Source organism: Arvicola amphibius, chromosome 3 (assembly GCF_903992535.2).
Source record: "Arvicola amphibius chromosome 3, mArvAmp1.2, whole genome shotgun sequence".
In the NCBI taxonomy this organism is placed as follows: domain Eukaryota; kingdom Metazoa; phylum Chordata; class Mammalia; order Rodentia; family Cricetidae; genus Arvicola; species Arvicola amphibius.
In genome coordinates, this window is record NC_052049.1 from 36053417 (window position 1) to 36073985 (window position 20569).

General features: G+C 41.2%; 1 protein-coding gene across 1 annotated transcript in view; it reads left to right on the forward strand.

Moving 5' to 3' along the window:
• Positions 1-941: 941 nt before the first annotated feature.
• Positions 942-20569, forward strand: part of Il31ra (interleukin 31 receptor A) — a 37623-nt gene continuing 17995 nt past the window's right edge. The window contains exons 1-6 of the mRNA XM_038323864.1: positions 942-1005; positions 8270-8387; positions 9105-9268; positions 14989-15131; positions 16555-16708; positions 19026-19105. Coding sequence (XP_038179792.1) covers positions 951-1005; positions 8270-8387; positions 9105-9268; positions 14989-15131; positions 16555-16708; positions 19026-19105 — 714 coding nt within the window. The 5' untranslated portion in view covers positions 942-950. The remainder of the gene's footprint in view (positions 1006-8269; positions 8388-9104; positions 9269-14988; positions 15132-16554; positions 16709-19025; positions 19106-20569) is intronic.

Consider the following 20569-nt stretch of genomic DNA (forward strand, 5'->3'; position numbering starts at 1 on the left):
AGTTCTAGTAGCAGATGGGTGGGGACTTTTCACATAGCAAACAATTGATTCTGAGGCACCCGATGCCAGAGAAATGTCCTCTAATCTGATTCAGTTCTGATACCATCTTCCCGGAGATAGATAGCATCAGACCCCCCAGGTTGGAGACACCAACTCCCCGGAAATGCAGTTCCTACTTCCAAGCCTTGGGCGGTTTTACTCGTGCTTTTGGACCAACTGACGATAAATCATTGTTGCTATGACTTCCTCCTTGAATTCAGCTAATCTGTCTGAACGACTCACTGAATCCAGAGGAGCAGGCTTACCAGGTTATTATGAAAGAGAAAGGGAAGAAAAGGGAAATTAGAATTTCTGTTTCTATGATTCATCTCAGGAAAGAGAAATTTTAGTTTCTATAGTCTGCCTTGGGGAAGGAGTTCTATGCCAAAAACCAGGTACAAAACCAAAGTACACTTCATAATCTTACAAGGGGAAAGGCCAGCACACACAGTTGGGAGACAAGAAATACAGTAGAGTTTCTGGGAAGCTCTCGGTTATTTTATTTGGTCCAGAGCTCAGTAACTGAGGCAAAGACTAGAAGTGGCCTTAATCTGTACAGATTCATGGTGCCTTCTGTCTGCCTGAGTCCTGGTCTCAGAAGTCATTTGCTTTGGGTCTTGCAGAGTAGTGTGCATTGTGGACCAAAGGAAAACCTGTTACCAGTACACATCTTTAAAATGGGGACTGGGGTTGATGTAATAATTATGACAAGATCTGTGTTGTGACAGACAGCCGATGGGATGGGATGGGGGATGGGATGGAGGATGGATGGGATAAGGTGATATGGAAATAAAACTCTCCTTCCTGCCCAAACACCTAGAATCTGTCACTGGAATAGAGAGAAGCAACCTCTCACTTGACTGATGAGATTTTTGAGCTCTGGCCAGCCTCTGGGTGTGAATTCTGGAAAAATGTGGACCTTGGTACTGTGGATGTTCCTTCTACTTTGCAAATTCAGCCTGGCAGGTAGGTCAGCTTTCATGGGCCATGCAGTTCATATGTTTTTGGAAGAGAAATTTTAACTTCAGAACAAAGAGATTCTGAACATCCACAGATGAATAACATAGAATCTGCGAGATTTTTGAGTGTGTGTGTGCGTGCGCATGGAAGCTTGCATATGTGTGCTGACAACAGAAAGTGCATATTCTTACATTAAATTTGGACAGATGATTTGTCATGTTCTTAAATGAAGAGATGCCCTTAAGATCAAGATCATTTAGACATGTAATCCACATGTTACATACATTCCAGGTTAGCTATGAATGAGACCCAACACATTTATTGATCACAACATCTTGCCGCAATATCAGAGGGCTGGGCAACCTAAGGGATAGCTATAAATATAGTCCGGCATAAAATTGCAAGCTTACTTTATGAGATAGCTTTTGCAATTTTTGTTTGTAACTCAGTTTCATGGTGCTCAAGAGTGAAACTTATAGATGAGTTTCTCGTGCCGATGTCCAAAGTTTGATCACACCTAGACCATGCTAACCTAAGAGGCGATTCATTTTATCACAACTTACTTTTATAAAATTAAGATAGAAAGAATCACTCAGGTCTGGATATTAAAAGGCAAGGGAAGTGCCATTTACTAGCAATTGTATGTTTCTTGCATGTCAAATGGTCAAGGTATTGCCCCATGACCACTCCTAATCTTAAAGGGCCAAGGAGGTAAAGTCCTCCTGTGTGTTCAAGAAGAGAGAATGATACTTTTACTCTTCCTTAGGTTTCTTCTGTGATATCCATATCAAATGTCTTTGTTTCTCTTTTATGGCAAGCTCTGAACAAAGGCAGCCCTGATGTGGGATTCCCCTCTGTATGCTGTGAATACCACTGGTTAATAAAGAAGCTGTTTGGGGCCTGTAATAGGGTAGAGGAGAGCTAAGCAGGGAAAACCAAACTGAATGCTGGGAGAAAGAAAGCAGAGTTGAGGAGAAGCCATGTAGCCCCACTGGAGACAGATGCTGGGGGTAGATCTTTACTGGGTAAGCCACAGTAACGTGGCGATACACAGATTAATGGAGATGTGCTAGTTTAAGATGTAGGAGTTAGCCAGAAATATGCTTAAAGTATTGGCCAAACAGTACTGCAAATAATATAGTTTCTGTGTGACTATTTCAGGGCTGAGCAGCCAGAAACAAACAAGTGGCCTTGTACTACACAGCCCCATGCAATCAGGCCTGGTTGAATGGAAAGCCTATTTGGAGCCATTTTCTTTTCTCCTAACATCTGGTGACATTTTTATTCTGGAAACTAAATATGTGATTCCTTCTGCTTATGGATTTTAATACAAGTTAGACAAAACTGCTTCTTTGTCTTTGAAAACTGGCTTTAATGAGATAAAATTCACATATCCAACAACAAGATCGAAAACATTAGATCCAGAGGCTCTTGGTTTGCTAAGAGTATGCTCAGCAGTTAAGAATGCTTGCTGCAGTGGACGGTGGTGATGCACACCTTTAATCTCAACACTTGGGAGGCAGAGGCAGGCAGACCTCTGTGAGTTTGAGGTCAACCTGGTCTATGGAGTTCAGGACAGCCAGAGCTGTTACAAAAAAAAAACCCTGTCTTGAAAAAGAAAGGAAGGAAGGAAGAACCACCCACACATCTAGTGTCTTCTTCTACGAGGTCAACTTTGAGTACACATGGTGAGAATGTGTAGTATTTGGCTTTCTTTGCCTTTATTATTTCGTGTGTGTGTGTGTGTGTGTGTGTGTGTGTGTGTGTGTGTGTGTATGTTTATGTGGTGTGCCTGTGAGTCTGGAGGCCAGAGATATCTTTATTACCAAGCACTGAACACTTTTGAATTTTTTTTAAGACCAGTTCTCTTATTGGCTTGGAGGTCACCACATAGGCCAGGCTTGACCTGCCTGTGAAACCTGAGATCACCCTGCCTACACTGTCCCAGTACCGGGGCGACAAGTATGTGTCACCAGGCTTTTCAAAAGCAGATGTAAAAAACTCAGTTTTAGGCTGGCTATAGTCATAGCAACTTTATTCATAATAGCCAAAACAAAACAAAAACACCACACACACACACACACAAAAACTTGCTATGTCTGTGAGATATTGTTCCTGGTTTTGGTTTTTATAATTTCACAAATTCCTTGAGATATTGTTTTTTATTCAGCCTGGTGTGGATGTCACTAATTAGCCAGGGATACATTTGAGACTCACGATCCTTATGTGTATAGCCTCCTGAGTACAAGGCTGAGGGTAGAGGATGTACTGCTGGTGTGTGCTGTTTTGTAAATACATTTCAACAATGTTAATGTTGGAATGCTTAATAGAAGAAAAATATAAGAAACATTAAATACTCTTTGTGTGTAAAAAGAAAGAAACAACAACAAAAAAAACTCAGATCTTCATACTTGAAGGGCACATTTTCCTGACTGAGCTCTCTCCCAGTCCACAGATGTCTCATTGGTCTCATACGTCAGTCTGTATGTTAGTAACTTACTAGCTGTGATTTTATCACATACTTGTGTGTGTGGTGTATGGACTTGTTAATAAGCATGTGTGTACATGTACCTGTGTGTGGAGGCCCAAGGTTGATGTCAGGTTTCTTTTCTAGTTTTTGAGGCAAGTTCTTTCATCGACCGGAGCTCATTGATTACCGTGATTGGCTGGCCGGTGAGCTTCAGGGTCTGCCTGTTTCTATCTATCCAACCACACTGCAGCTGGAGTTACAGGCACTCCACCATTCCTAGCCCTCTTCTGTGGGTTCTGGGGACCCACACTTAGGTCCTCATGCTTATGAGCCATGGCAGATATGTTATTGACTGAGCCATCTCCCAAGACATCTCTGTAGATTAGAGACAAGATATACCCGTTATTAGACACCTGAGCATAGCATAAAACACGCCACAATACACAAATGCCACACATACAGCCTATGTAAATACTGTACTTTACCACACACCCATAAACCACACACATTACACACTGGACATACCACATGCAAACACACATGCACATATATACGTGTACTGCTGTTCTCTTTGCATCATGGAGACAGGGAGTGAGTCAGTCAGACTTCTCTTGGGAGTCTTTTGGCTGACTCTTTGTTCATCTTCTGTGAGATTCTCTATGTTTCCTGTGACATTTGTGGAGTATCCAGGGTGTTAATATCCGGCTTGCTGTCCCAGAGACGTGCCAGGGACTATTTGAAGTTGGTGTGGGTCCTTTGTGGAGTGTGTTGGTTGTGCGCACCTTCTAATCTCCATGTAACATGCACTATTACTCGGTTCTAGTCCAGTTCATTTTAGTCATGTTATGCATCTAAACTTGCAGGTCACCATCTCTGTCATCCTTTTTTTATCTGAGCTGTGAAGATAGAAATTCTTACTGAACTGATGAGTGGGGGGTGGTGCATAGATAGAGATTATGGGAAGGATTTGGATGAAGCCCAATATGGAGGAATCCAGGTCTCCCTCATTCTTACTTGTTACTCTTCAGGGGCTCCTTTGTGCATGTGGACAATGCACGTATTATAGAACAAATGTATAAATTTTATATAAACATTTGTACCTAGATCCCTTTAAAAAATCATAAATTCTAAAATATAAACAAAAATGATGAATGTCACTCATCACAGAGCCCTTTACCGTTGCCTTCCTAGGAAAAGGCGATGCCACTGGCAGAGTTAAAATACAGCTTGCATTGTTCAGGTATTGCAGAGGGGTAGGCACACCTTATTTTCTATGATTAAGCTAAATCAAACAAAAAAGTCCCCTGTGCACTGAAAGAGAAGTCAGGCAAGAATGCAAAAATAGAGGAGGGGTTAGAAACCCCTTAAATCAGGCTGGAGGGATGGCTCAGAGGTTAAGAGCACTGGTTGCTCTTCTAGAGGTCCTGAGTTCAATTCCCAGCAACCACATGGTAATTCCCAACCATTTATAATGAGATCTGGCGCCCTCTTCTGTTGTGCAGGCAGAACACCATTTACATAATAAATAAATAAATCTTAAGAAGAAAGAAAGAAAAAGGAGAGAGAGAGAGAGAGAGAGAGAGAGAGAGAGAGAGAGAGAGAGGAAAACACCCTTAAACTTCTTAACTCAGGTCACTTTCTTTTGGTTTCAGGTGTCTTTTGGTTAACTCTTTCAGTCTTTCTGGGGTAAACACTTCCACTTCTAAAATTCCTGCAGTTCTCTTGTTCTCCCTTCTGATGGTGTCTGGGCATTAGTGCAGGATTTGTGTAATACCAGCACGTGCAAAGACTGCACTTTGTTTTCCAGCCACCCAGATGTGAATAATCACACAAAAACTATATTAATTACAACACTGTTTGGCCAATGGCTCAGGTATATTTCTAGATAGCTCTTACATCTTAAATTAACCCATTTCTGTTAATCTGTGTCGCCACAAGGTTGTTGCTTACCAGTAATGTTCTGGCATCTTTCTCCTTTGGCAGCTACATGGTATCTCCCTGACTCCTCCGTCTTTCCTCCTCTATCTCTGCTTGGATTTCCTGCCTAGCTCTATTCTGCCCTGCCATAGGTCAAAGCACCCTCTTTATTATCCAATGGTAATAAAACATTCATAGTATACAGACTGAAATCCCAAATCACACCAGTGTTGGTAGGGATGGGTCCTTTTTCTCCACTGATCTTTTCTGGACCATCAGGTATGGCTCAATCTCTTTTCTGTTATTCATTATGGGGCAGCTGGCTTTACCTGAGTACTGGGGCATCAAGTTTGTATCTACCCTTAAAGTTCATGACCAAGTTGTTTGGTCTGGAAGTCCTTCTGGGTATAGAAACTCTTCATGCTAATCCTAGGCCTTCTTTAGTCTTACAGGTCTACCCTCAGCCCATCCCAAACCTAAAGCTCAAGAATGCTCACCTATAGGCTCACCTAGAGTTGCTCTAGGCCTCCCCACTGCCACTTATTACGTAGATTCCCTGCTGGATTTGGTGAAATCTAGCTTCTTCTAGACTTCCTCACCTTTTCATGCTGAGCCCTGTAAAACAGGGTACCAGTCCATGATGGCTAATCGGGCTCATTTGCATATCTGTCTTGCAGTGCCCTCCATTTGTTCTATTCTCCTCCTCTTTATTTGATCCTTGCTGGAGGGAGAAGTTACTGCTACCACCAATGCCTCTTCCTCCTCTCTCCTTCCTTCTCTCTATGAGTGTGCGTGCATGTGTGCATTTGTGTGTGTGTGTGTGTGTGTGTGTGTGTGCGCGCGCATGCACATGCATCCTCATGCAGGTGCTTGTGCCCATATCAAGGCCAGAAGAGGATACTGGGTGTCCTGCTTTTTCCATTCTCTGCTTTATTCCCTTCAGGTCTCTTATGGTGAGACCCTAAAGCTAGGCTGGCAGCCAGCAAGGTCCAGCAATCCTCCCGTCTCCTTCCTCCACAGTGTTGGTTCAAGGCTCATGAGCAGCCGTGCCCAGCTTCTTATGTAGCTGCTAGGGAACTGTGCTAGGTTCTCATGCTTCCGTAAAAGACACGCTTACCCACTGAGCCATCTTCCCAACCCAGCTTTTCCTCATTCTTGTCAGATGGGGCTTCCGTTCTAGGAAGCATTAAAGCTTTGATTTAATATGTGATCGTACCTTAAGCTGGTTTCCTCTCTCAATATACCTTCTCTTTAAAGATTATTATCTTGTCAAACACTCAAGAGATGTTAGTCGGAACTTATCAGCTGAACATTGCCCTTAGTATAAAATTGCCCTCAGCTCTTGCATTTGTGTATGTGTAAGAAATCCATGGTCACCTGGAATAGCTGATGAACCACCTTCTCAAAATAATATGTATAGATGCAAAAACAAAAACCAACACGATATAAGGTTACAAAAGAATTCACATGTTAGAAATCAAATTTTTATCAGGCGGTCGTGGCACACTCCCAGCACTCAGGAGTCAAGCAGACGGATCTCTGTGAGTTCGAGGCCAGCCTGGTCTATAAGAGCTAGTTCCAGTACAGGTCCCAAAGCTACAGAGAAAACCTGTCTTGAGAAACCAAAACCAAAACAAAACAAACAAAAACCAAAGAAAAGAAAAAAACTCAAATTTTCAAAAAAGTGAATTTATGACACTTATTTTAAATGTTATTAATAAGATCTAATTAATTTATGCCCAACAATAATCAAGTCTAATCACTACCTTAACTGAGAAATTGTGACACTGGTATTTTATATTTAATGCTATCTACAACTGAAATAAAATATAAAAGTTCATGATTTTAAAAATAATAAGTCTAAGGTAATGATTCTATTTCAGTTTATTGACTACATTCATGATGAAAATAAATTTCAAATGTCACATAGGTTAGTGAAAAATTAAGATGCAATGTCATCGATCTGGAGGTGGTGTGACCTGGGAGAATGGAACCCATAATAAGGTGGACTAAAGTCTTGTGCAATAGCCAACTTTATTCAGAGCTTCACGGTTTATACTCTGAGGGCTGAGAAGAGTCACCAGAGTAAAGTGTACAATCACAAGGACCAGCCACACATGGCAAAACATGTTTTTCCATAGCAGCATATAAACAAATAGCAATAGCCAGTTGTCATGAATAATTTGAAATAAACCCACTCCTGTCTGCTACACTTGGGAGGAGCATGAAAACACACTTCCATGAGAGAACAATTCCATGTCTTGAAGAAACTGAGGTCATAAGACTCTTGTCTTGTTTTCTTGGTGTTTTCTCATAAGCACTCAGAATTCTTCTCACACAACTCCATTCTTGGACTATGTTCTGACACTGTAATTTATTTTCAATACTGTTTATGAATATGTAAATTCTACTACTTAGGGTGCCTTATGGCTCTAGACCCCCGTTCTGAATTAAACATTGCATGCTTTTTCTGTACAATAGGAACATCAGCTCTAAGATGTGTTTTCTTTAGGGAAAAATGGTTGGTGCATAAAGGTATAGCATAAATCAGCATTTTTGAGTTTTTCTTAAGTCCATATCATAATCACTTATTCAGAGGAGTTAATTTGATGCCTGGCTTAGTAGTTCACCTACAGGTAATATTCACTTACAGTAGGTTTTGCTTCTAAGTATTTTTTATTAGGAATGAATGTAAAAGTTTGTTTTTTTTTTTTTTTAGTAGAAATCAGTTCTTCAAAGGGAATAACTGAAATGACAAACATTTCCTGAGTCTGATTAGGAGACTGCACCTAGCAAATGCCACTTGAACAGTGTTGATTAAACTATGATGTGCCAGCAATGGTTTCTGTGCACTGACACTATGTTTTTCTCACTTTTCCCTAGTTCTGCCAGCTAAGCCCGAGAACATTTCCTGCATTTTCTACTTTGACAAAAATATGAATTGCACTTGGAGTCCAGAGGAAGAAATTGGTGACACCAATTATACCGTGAGGCTGACTTAGTAAGTGTGGGGGACTGTGTGTGCTCTCAGCAAAAGGCAGAGACTGTGTATGTGTGTGTGTGTGCTCTCAGCAGGAGGCAGAGACTGTGTGTGTGTGTGCTCTCAGCAGAAGGCAGAGACTGTGTGTGTGTGTTTGCTCTCAGCAGAAGGCAGAGACTGTGTGTGTGTGTGTTTGCTCTCAGCAGGAGGTAGAGACTGCGTGCGTGTGTGTGTGTGTGTGTGTGTGTGTGTGTGTGTGTATGTGTGTGTGTGCGTGCGCGCTCTCGGCAGGAGGCAGAGGTTCACCCAGGAGTCAAGTCACTTAGAAGGAAGATGTTCTCAGTGACAACCTGTGTGTGGCAGCTATCGCTATAGCTTTAAAATTCTGATTCTAGTCTGGAATTTGAACAATCTGTTTTTTATTTCTTAAAGTAGGAATGCATTATCACATAGTCTATGGAGTTGATTGTAATCTGGACTTCCAACAATCTGTTTGTTGTTTCTGATGGTAAGAATACACAGTCATATAGAGAGTCTGCTTGTCTCCAGGTCTGTGTAACTCACGGCGTCTCAGGCAGGCAGGATGCAGGGACCCTTGGCAGAGAGATGCAAACCCTGGTCCAGACACTTCTGAGAAACGCAGTGCAGAACTAACAAATACTACTTAGAGCTTGTAAGTGTGATTTTGTTTTCAGCAGTCTGTACTGAACTCATGGTGAATTTCCTTTTCTTTCAAAGCTCCTTTGGGAAAAAGAGTTTCACCAAGCAGGTCACAAATGCTTCGTGTTCTTTTTCCACTACGTATATAATATCCCCAGATATCTGCACTGTTGAAGTAGAAGCTCAAAACAGAGATGGGAACGCGAAATCTGACATCACGAGCTGGAACCTCGACCACATAGGTGAGTGGCTGATGACATCAGTGTCGTTACACCGAATAATTACTCCCCCACTTCCTCCTCAAAATAGACTCAGAGTTTGAGGGAGTAATAGGTATGTTCTGTGGGCCTAGAAAAGATGCCTATTGAAAGAAAGAAGGGGAGGAGAGGGAAGGAGAAGATGGAAGGAATTAATTAAATGAGGAAAAAGAGTGATAAACAGGAGGGTTCTGGCTGACCATTGATCTCTTTTGCAGTATGAGACATGAATGGCTCTCAGAGAAATAAACAGTCCCCCCACCCAGCATGTCATCGTTGCTCACGAAGGAAAAGAGGAGCTCTTGTTTTTAAAAAACTGTCTCCAATTGTTGTCTTTTGAACTTTAAAAAATTTTTTTACCATAAATTTAAAGCAACTGCTTTATTTAAATATAATTAATATACTATAGATTCAAGGTGTTAAAGTATACAATTCAGTGGATTTATTATGTGCATAAAATTCTTTAAATATTAGCACTAATTCAATAATAGGATTGAGTTCAATGTAATCAAAAAACTTCATACTTAAGAGTAGCAAGTTCCTAATCATTTATTTGCCTTTTCCTCCAACCTCTAGCAACTTCAAGCATGTTTTTTTTTATCCCTATAGATTTACCTACTAGAACCATTTCATATAAATAGAATTGTGTAATATGTAACCTTTTTATCTGGCTTCTATAATGACTTCAAGGTCTGCCATTTGTTAGGACTCTGCTCCATTTTAATGGCTGACTTGCATTCCATGAAATGGGTGTGTCGTCTTATGTTGATCCACTGTCAGCTGGTGTACATTTAGGTTGTTCCTATTTTTTGGTTAGTATGAATAGGGCTTCTGTGAACATCAGTATAAATGTTTGCTTGAAAATGTCTTAAATGATCTTAGCTCTATACCTCCTGCAATTGCTGTGTCCCATGGCAACTCAGTTCAACTTCTTGAGGGTTTGCCATTCTCATTGACTGTGTATGAAGGTTCCTGTTTCTTTACAGTCATCCTGGTTGGTCAGTGTGATTTGTACCCCACTGTGGTCCTGATTCACACTGTGGCATCTTCAGTGACTGTCTCATTTAAAAATTTTTGCTCATTTTTACTTTCTTTGAAAAGTATTTCATTGGCTATACTAATTACCAGCAATGGCTTCATCATGGCCTTTCCACACACATATAAAACATATTTTGATAATATTCCTCCCATGAGTTTTCTTGTCCCACTCCTACCGCACTGATCCCTTCCCAGCTCTTTGTGTTTTAAGGTTTCTTTCTATTTGGAACAGGTGATTAACAAATATTGTCTCCATTTGTTTGGATGATCTTTAACATTTTTTTGATCTTTTAAATTTTTTGATAGTGTCTTTTTAGATAGCAAAATAAGTTGGATGAACTCAGTGCCCCGGTTTCTCTTTTATTGCTTGTGCTTCAGATATTGCCTCTAAGAAAGAAATCATCACCAACTTTAATTAATTTTTTGCTGTGTTTTCTTCTAAGGTTTTTAAATGACTACATTTTGCCCAGTTGTTCCATTCCAAGTAATTTTGTTTATTTGATTTTAGTGTTTTGGGACAGGTTGGCCTCACATTATAAAGCTACGATGAAATTTGATTCTCATATCCTTGGCCTCTCAGGTGCTAGGGTTATAAGCATGTACTACCATGCCTGGCCCATTGAGCTCTCTTTTTAAAAGGTATCTTTTTATTTAATTTTAATTTTGCATGTGGGTGTGGGTGTATGCACACACATGGGCCAAAGGAGTCGAACCTCCTGGAGCTGAGGCTGAAGGTGATTGTGAGCTACCTGACATGGGTGCTGGGAACTGAACTTGGGTCCTCTGTGGTAGCAGTGCACACTCTGAGCCATGTCTCTAGCCTCCTGGGGTAGTTTTTAAACATAGTGCTAACAGTGTTGGTCAGCTTTTTGTTGCTATAACACATATCTAGACTGTTTATTAAAGAGAAAAGACTTATTTTAGAGGGTTCAGTCTAGGCCAGTCAGCCCCATTGCTGCAAAGCCCTTTACTTCCTGGCTGGAGAACAAAACAGAAGAGAGAGAAAGTCATCATGGCTCCATTGTCCTCTTCAAAAGTAAATGCCTAGTAAAAGTAAAATGCCCCCGCCAATGCCTACTAGGCTCCACCCCTTAAAAGTGCCATGACCTTCCAGTAGCCACAGGTGAGAACCAGACTTCTAATACAGGAACCTAAAGATTAACAGTGTGACATTCTTTTTAGAAACTAAACATTTTTTTAACTTTAGGGTTTTTTTTTAAAATTGTTTCTGTTGAGCTATATATTTTTCTCCACTCCTCTCCCTTCCTCCCCACTCCCCTTCTACCTTTTTCCATGATCCCCACTCTCCCAATTTACTCAGGAGATCTTGTCTTTTTCTACTTCCCATGTAGATTAGATCTATGTATATCTCTCTTAGGGTTCTCATTGTTGTCTAGGTTCTCTGGAATTGTGAATTGTAGGTTGCTTTTTTTTCTTCATATCTAAAAGCCACTTATGAGTGAGTACATATTATATTTGTCTTTCTGGGTCTAGGTTACCTCACTCAATATGATGTTTTCTAGATCCATCCATTTGCCTACAAAGTTTAAGATGGCATTTTTTTTCTGCTGTGTAGTATTCCATTGTGTAAATGTAACACATTTTCCTTATCTATTTTTCAGTTGAGGGGCATTTAGGATGTTTCCAGGTTCTGGCTATGACAAACAATGCTGCTATGAACATAGTTGAGCACATGTCCTTGTGGTATGATTGAGCATACTTTGGGTATATGCCCAAAAGTGGAATTATTGGGTCCTGAGGAAGGTTGTTTCCTAATTTTCTGAGAAATCAAAAAATCACCATACTGATTTCCAAAAAGGTTGTACCAGTTTGCACTCCCACCAGCAATGCAGGAGTGTTCCCTTTACCCCACATCCTCTCCAGCATAAGCTGTCATCAGTGTTTTTGATCTTGGCCATTCTTACAGGTGTAATATGGAATCTCAGAGTTGTTTTGATTTGCATTTCTCTGATGGCTAAGAATGTTGAGCATTTTCTTAACTGTCTTTCAGCCATTTTAGATTCATCCATTGAGAGTTCTCTGTTTAGGTCTGTACCCCTTTTTTATTGGATTATTCTTTTGATGACCAATTTCTTAAGTTCTTTGTGTATTTTGGAGATCAGCCCTTTGTTTGATATGGGGTTGGTGAAGATCTTTTCCCATTCTGTAGGCTGCCATTTTGTCTTGTTGACCATGTCCTTTGCTTTACAGAAGCTTTTCAGTTTCAGGAGGTCCTGTTTATTAATAGTTTCTCTCAGTGTCTGTGCTACTATGGTTATATTTAGGAAGTGGTCTCTTGTGTTAATGCATTCAAGTATACTTCCCACTTTCTCTTCAATAGGTTCAGTGTGGCTTTATGTTGAGGTCATTGATATATTTGGACTTGAGTTTTGTGTATGACAATAGATATGGATCTATTTTCATTCTTCTACATGTTGATATCCAGTTATGTCAGTACCATTTGTTCAATATGCTTTCTTTTTTCTATTTTATATGCTTTGCTTCTTTCTCAAAAATCAGATGTTCGTAGGTGTGTGGAATGATATCTGAGTCTTCGATTTGGTTCTGTTGGTCCTCCTATCTTCTTTTATGCCAATACCAGGCTGTTTTCAGTACTGTAACTCTGTAGTAGAGTTTGAAGTCAGGGAAGTATTTAAAGATCCTTTATTGTACAGGATTGTCTTGGCTATCCTGGGTTTTTTGCTTTTCCATATGAAGTTGAGTATTTTTCTTTTGAGGTCTGAAGAATTTTGCTGGGATTTTGCTGGGCATTGCATTGAATCTGTAGATTGCTTTTGGTAAGATTGCCATTTTTATTATGTTAACTCTACCTATCCAAGAACATGGGAGCTCTTTCCACTTTTTGGTGTCTTCTTCAATTTCTTTCTTCAAAGATTTAAAGTTCTTATCATACACTTGTTTGGTTAGAGTTACTCTGAGTCATTTTTATGCTATTTGTGGCTATTGTGAAGGGTGATGTCTCTCTGATTTCATTCTCAGACCATTTATCATCTGTGTACAGGAGAGCTACTGATTTTTTGAGTTAATCTTGTATCCTGCTACATTACTGAAGGTGTTTATGAGTTGTAGTAGTTCCTTGGTAGAATTTTTGTGGTCACTTATGTAAACTATTATATCATCAGCAAATAGTGAGAGTTTGACTTCTTTTGTGAGTCATATCCCCTTGGCCTCTTTTTGTTGTCTTTATTGCTTTAGCCAGGACTTCAAGAACTATATTGAATAGATATGGAGAGAGTGAACAACTTTGTCTTGTTCCTGATTTCAGTGAGATTGCTTTGAGTTTCTCTCCATTTAGTTTGATGTTGGCTGTTGGCTTGCTACATGTTGCCATTATTATGTTTAGATATGTTCCTTGCATTTCTGCTCTCTCCAACACCTTTATCATGAAGGGATGTTGCATTTTGTTGAAAGCTTTTTCAGCATCTAATGAGACGATTATGTGGGTTTTTTTATTTTTCAGTTTGTTTATATGGTGGATTACATTGACAGATTTTCATATGTTGAACCATCCCTGTATCTCTGGGATGAAGCCAACTTGGTCATGGTGGATGCTTTTTCTAATATGTTCTTGGATTTAGTTTGGCAGTATTTTATTGAGTATTTTTGCATCAATGCTCATGAGTGAGATTGGTCTGTAATTCTCTGTCTTAGTAATATCTTTCTATGGTTTGGGTATCAGAGTAATTGTAGCCTCATAAAAAGAGTTTGGCATTGTTCCTTCTGTTTCTATTGTGTGGAACAATTTGAGGGGTATTGATATTAGTTCTTCTTTGAAAATCTTGTAGAATTCTGTGCTGAAGCCCTCTGGTCCTAGGCTTCTTTTGGTTGGGAGACTTTCGATGGCTGTTTCTATTTCTTTAGCAGTTATATAAGTTTATTTAATTTGCTTATTTGGTCTTTATTTAATTTTGGTGATATTTATCCAGAAAATTATCCATTTCCTTTAAGTTTTCCAATTTTGTGGAGCACAGATTTTCAAAGTATAACCTGATGATTCTCTGGGTTTCCTCCATGTCTGTTGTTATGTCCCCCTACTTCCAGATGTTTCAAGAAAATTGTTCTTATTTCTTTAAGTCAGGGCTTTGGTCTGTATCAACCTTTCACGTTCTGGGACTATAAATGTGAGCCACCATGCTTGACTGAAATACATGATATCAAGAATGGAAATTTGGGCCCATGATGTTGGCAGTGTGCAAGGAAAATGAGTGGCATTTTCTGGTGGCCATTCTCCATCATGGGGCCAAGGACACAGGCCTGCTAGATGCTTCTGCCAACTTTTCATAAATAATTCGGTTGAAGGTTATTCCATGAGCCGTAGTTTGCCTATGACTGCATCATTGTCATCACTGAATATATTCTTTTGTTTTGCCATCATTTTGCCTGGTGTTGAGTAAAGGACTTATTTGCGAAGGACTCATGGGAGCAATCCTCTTCTGGCTGGGCATGCTCTTTCCTTCAGTACAGGGCTTTGGGAGAGTGGCATTCTCTTTCCACTGCCCTGCTGGTGGATCTGCATATAGCAAGCCACAGATTATGGACTGTCATTGGCTCTCTGGGGTGTCTGTGCACTCAACTCTGGGTGGATGTTGTTAGTATCTTCTGTCTGTCTGTAATTATGAGGGTTTTATTTATTTATTTATTTTTAGTGAAAACTGAACCACCTATAATTTTAAGTGTGAATCCAATTTCGCGTCAGATGTTCCAGATACAGTGGAAACCCCGTGAGAAGATTCCTATCTATCCTCTAAGGTGCACCATTCGGTTCAGGGTTGTGAACAGCACCCACTGGGTAAGTTCCGCCATTACGGTATTTCTGCTAGAGACCCAAGGAATGACTTCACTGGCAGCTTTGCTCACCTGGAATTGTGGTTTTTTTTTTTTTTTCACTTTTTACATGGAAAGCAGGAAAAAAATCATAGTGACTATTGTACTATTCTACTTCTCCATCTTCCATTTGTAATTTTAGCTTGAAAGTATATTCTACCATATGCACTTTGTATTCTGAGCACAGTAACACCCTAAATAATTAGAAATTTGCTTTTATAATATACCAGAATTCAAGTGTTTTTAAATTACCATTGGATTTCTTCATGGAAAAAATCATGGAAGTCTCATCCATCCTTTTAGCCTATTTAGAATCTTTATTCTGCTCCCCAAACTTACCATTAACATTTTGCTTTCTGATGTTTAAGACCTTCAGATCTGATAACTTCTATAACTTTATCATTCATGAAAGTGGTGACTGATTCAGAGCCCAGTGGCAAGCCAGCAGACCTTCAGGGACAGTGACTCTTCTCTCTTTGCTTGTCATTTATTTTCCAGACCTCTGTGATTATATCTAGTCACATGGCATTCAGCCCATGTTTTTAACATGTCTAGGCAGCTGTCATGGGCCTTTTCTCATATGTACTGTGTCTATTATATCCTAGGACCCGGAATTCTTTTAGAGAAGTAAATTGGTTAAATGTTATCTGCCCTGTGTTCAAAGAGATAATATTGGCTACTGCTTCCATCTGCCTCTCTAAGCCAGGCCTACAACCCTTCCCTAGAGCCTATATAGATAGGCCTGGCAGTGTGTTGTTTAGGGGACTGTATGAACTAGACAGTTCACATCATAGCAAATTTATGTGTCTTAGTAAAAGCACATGTAATTTCTTCTATGGAGCCTGAAGTCAATACAGCTTCTGGGATAGGATTCCCAAGAGAGTGGAGCTTATACATCCAGGCTGCCATAATTGTTAGCAGCTTGAATGGCCAGCCAGAGAGCGATGGTCAGAAATAGAAGACTTGGCTAAAGAGAAAGCATCTGAAAGTTAAGGAGCCTGCCCTTTGCTGATTATACACATTAAGGCTGTCCAAGGTCACTTGACTATAATATATAGGTTAATCCTGATGTCACTTAAGTCTTCCTTCCCCTCCCCAAGTTCTGTGAGGCTGAATTTCTGGTGTCAGAGTCACCTCAGAGTTGAAGCTAAAGACTGGGTGGCCCCAGGTCGTGAAGCTCAGTATTATATCTCCAAGGGCAGCGGACACTAACTCTCTGTCCCATGAACTTCCAAAAGGGAAATCGAGAGCATGACAGTGATTCGGGCATGAGCCACACTTACATAGGTACACATTATCCCGGTAAGAGAGCACAGAGGCTGAGGCGAGACACAGTAAAATAGTCCACGCTGTCTCTGCTTCTGCTTAGCATCCATTCTGTCTTTCAGAAAGAGGTCAGTTTCGAGGATCATAACAAGGTCTACAACCTCACGGGGCTTCAGGTTTTCACGGAATATGTCATAGCTCTACGATTCAGGACCAATGAATCAAGATTTTGGAGCAACTGGAGCCAAGAAAAAACTGGAGTGACTATGGAGGAAGGCAAGCCACTCTCTACTATTCTTCGTCTGCTTATCCTGGCTCTAGTCTTGCTGGGTTTTGACACATGCCATGCTTGGGATTCATCTTGAGAAAAGCAAGTCCTAGCGTATCTGCGGGCCCCCTCTTCATAAGCACTAATAGTATCCGCTGAGCCCCTGGGAGTGAGCTGTGCTCCTCAGATGACTTAGTTACTATAGCAACCTATGTTCCCAGAGAAATAGGATCTTATCTGTCATACTCTTTAGGAGATTTTTTTAAAAAAATATTTATTTGCTCGTTTTATGTATATGCATGCTTACCTTTATGCCAGAAGAGGACATCAGATCCCACTCTAGATGATTGTGAACCACCATGTAGTTGCTGGGAATTGAACTCAAGACCTCTGGAAGCAGCCAGTGTTCTTAACCACTGAGTCATCTCTCCAACCCCTCTTAGGAGAGTCTTACACAGTAGAAGTGATATGATTTCCTCTGAAGACATCTTATGATAAGTTGAAGCTATACATCTTAAACCTTTAAAATAGTCACTAAGTATATGACTGTAGTGATAATACAAGAAAATGGGTCATATTTTTAATGACAGCAAGAGAAAGAGTCATTTCACACACTGGCCTCTGGAACAACTTCTGTACTCGTGACCCAGGGTTTGTTTTTCTTCCTGAGCCTGCTTAAATTTCCGTGAGACCAGCTTGGAACTATCACATATTTTCCATAGTCAGCGTTTTGGTTGGATTCTGGAACCCACATGATACCTTCTGAGTTTGCATTCCTCATGGGAGGGGTTCAGGCTTAGTCTGTAACCTCTTCATGGATGTAGCTTCAGGCATGGGGAACTGTGCCCGTCTCATCTGAGATTCAGTTCTTACATGCCATGCTCTGGAAATGTGGGAAAGAGAGCATAGAAAATTCAAAACCACATACTTGAGTGTTAGGACCAGGTTTAGCACATATTGATGGCTATATTAAAGAGGTCAATTTTTTGATTAAAATTGTATGCATTTGTCATAACTATGGTTATAAAACATCACATAAAATGCATGCTAAGAAACAGCCAGGTGTGCTGAGTAGTCAGGGCTGAGCTGCGCTCTTCCTGTGAAAACATCAGAATGAACCTCACATTCATTGCCCAAACTGTCCTCCTCCCCAGCTACAGCCTTCACCAGGCAGTTCAGTGATGAAATAGCACCTGGAGTGTGGTTGTGGCTTGTCCAAATCTCCTTGCTGTCACCATCATTTTGGTGCTACCATGGCTCATTCTAACAATTCTATTTTAAAAAGCCTAGCCTGCTTCTCGGTCCGGTATGTCCTCATGTCGTGTCCGCAACTTGCTCTGCGGTCAGCATGACAAGTTATTATTTCTCCTGCTTATTAGTTCAGCTGGGTGTCATTTGCTGACTAAACCAGATCAACACTTACAAACCACCCCCAGGGAACTTTGGCTCCGAGTGGAGCATTTTTTCAGCTTTTGTTTTTCTTCATTCTTTTTCAGGATCTGAGAGGGCTAGATGCTTGTGTGACCTAAACTCCAGAAGTTCCTAAGTTCTTGTTTTCCAATTCATAAATCATCTATTCCCTATTTCATAATGGAATTCTAGTTGTCTAATTCGTGTCTCCTCAAACCTTATAATTATTTGAAAAGTTCTAAGCCAAAAGTTCTGAGGTGCTACCTTTGTCTTTCAACCTATTGATTATTAGGACTACCTATGTGTTGATCTGAAAAGTTCTAGTTAAATATCTATTCATATGGTGCATATCCAGGATTTAAATCCTGGCTGTGTTACTTAAAAGCTTGTATAATTTGGCAATTCTGTCATTTCTCTATGAGGATGGTAATGTCAAATCCCCACAGTGATGGGCTGTAGGGATTACATGTGCTCATCCAGATAAGACACTTACTCAGTGGTACTTGCTAGAAGTTAGCCACTGTCACTGATGGTCATTGGTAGGTCTACTAGTATGTGTTTGATGGCAGATGGAAGGGCTAGTGTATTAATGTACACGGGTGTCAAATTTCAGAGGACAAAGTGCGTTTCCACCCAGCTTTAGGGGACCAGGTGAATCCCAGTGGAGCATATTTTACTTCTCCTCCTTCATATTATTATTAAGTTATCAGACCAAGAGCAGATTTATTTGGAGATGTGGTTGATTCCAGCCCCTCAGCCCAGAATGAAGACCTTGTTGGGCGTTACAAGGCTGACTCCCTCCTCTCTGCCTTGTTTGTCCCCTCCTTGCCAAGGGCAGGGTGCCCGATGGTCCGGGGGATATCCGCTGCTACAACCCCGCGCTGTCAGTTACTCAGTCCCTCTTGTTCTTTCCAGTTCCGCACATCCTGGACCTGTGGAGAGTTGTGGGCCCGGCCGGCGTGGATGGAGTGAGGAAGGTGGTGCTGCTGTGGAAGGTGATCTTCCTTCGCTGTGCTTAACTCCCTGGTTAAAAGCCTTTGGTGGTGGCGCACACCTTAAACCCCAGCACTCAGGAGGCGGACGCAGGTGGATCTCTGCGAGTTCAAGGCCAGCCTGGTGCACAAAACGAGTTCCAGGGTAGTCGGGGCTACAAAGAGAAACACTATCTCAAAAAACCTGAAAACCAAACAAAAAACCTTTGGTCCCCTCCCCTTAAAACCCTGTGATTCTCGATGTATTTACCCTAACATCCTGTCCTGTAGGTCCTTGTGCTGCCTCAGAGCTCACAGCTGTGCAGGTCAGAAGCTCCCCATCAGCTACCCGGTAGAGAACCCAAGTACACATCACAGACATGGAATATTTTCTTCGATCTAAATCATTATAATTGGGGCGATTACAAAGTGCAACTACAGGATGCACGGTGGTCTTCCTGAGGAAGCTACCCCGGGGCTGCCATCCGCTAGAATATAGTGCAAGATTTTGCAACCTCATCCTTACACCCAAAAAGGGCATCAACAGGGGTCAGGTCACTGGGGCGTCAGGTCATCTAGTATTGCCAACATATTTGATACGTGTGTTTCTTTAAGTACTAAAGTGGTGTGGTGTGCAAAGGCAGAAGAGCGGTCACAAGATCCTTTCTAGGATGCAAACCTGGACCTGAGGGGAAGAAGAAGGTGGTGATGATACAGGGAAGACGGGGAGGGAGGAACTAAGAAGAAAAGAGGAGGGAAGGGACAGAAAGGAGAACAGAGATAAACAGGAGAGAAAGGGGCACGTAGAAGACAAGCTGCAGGAAGCAGAAAGGAAAGAAAGGAGAGGTTGAAGGGAACAAGAGATGGTGAAGTGGGAAAATCCGTTAGAGCTCGATCCAATGTGTCTCCAGGGCCACTAGGAAATGACCCATTTGCTGAAGCTTTGGCAGTTTAGAGCTTTTTAAATAGAGACATCACCCTAGCTGGCTGAGTGACATCCAAAACCAGTTGCTGCAGGCTTGACCCTGCTTTTGTCTATGTCCTTGGGGCACCCGTAGGTGGCAGAGGCAGGGGCATAGGAGAGCACAGCCAAAGTTGGAAAGTCATTGATATGAACCTCCGATGAGGCCAGGTGTGGAAAGAGATGGCTCTGTTCACCCTCTGTCTTTGGGCAGGAAAGTGAAGGATGAACCTTGCGAGGTCTTACCTATACTGTGTTAGGTAGGAGGCAAGAGGCCAGCCTGGGAAGTAAGTGACCAGGCTTTCCCACCCGCCTCCTCCTCCTTCCTAGAGGACTGTCTTCTCTATGCCTCAGTAGGAGAGGGTTTACTAAGAATTCAACTTACTTAGCAAAGCATTCACTAAAAGACTCGAAAGTCTGATAGTGGTAAAGGTGGTGAGAGTCTAGGATTGTTCTGGAAATCGCTGACCTGGACACATTTAAGTAGTGACTAAGATGGGCTCAGTGGTGGGGTGTTTGGCTAGCGT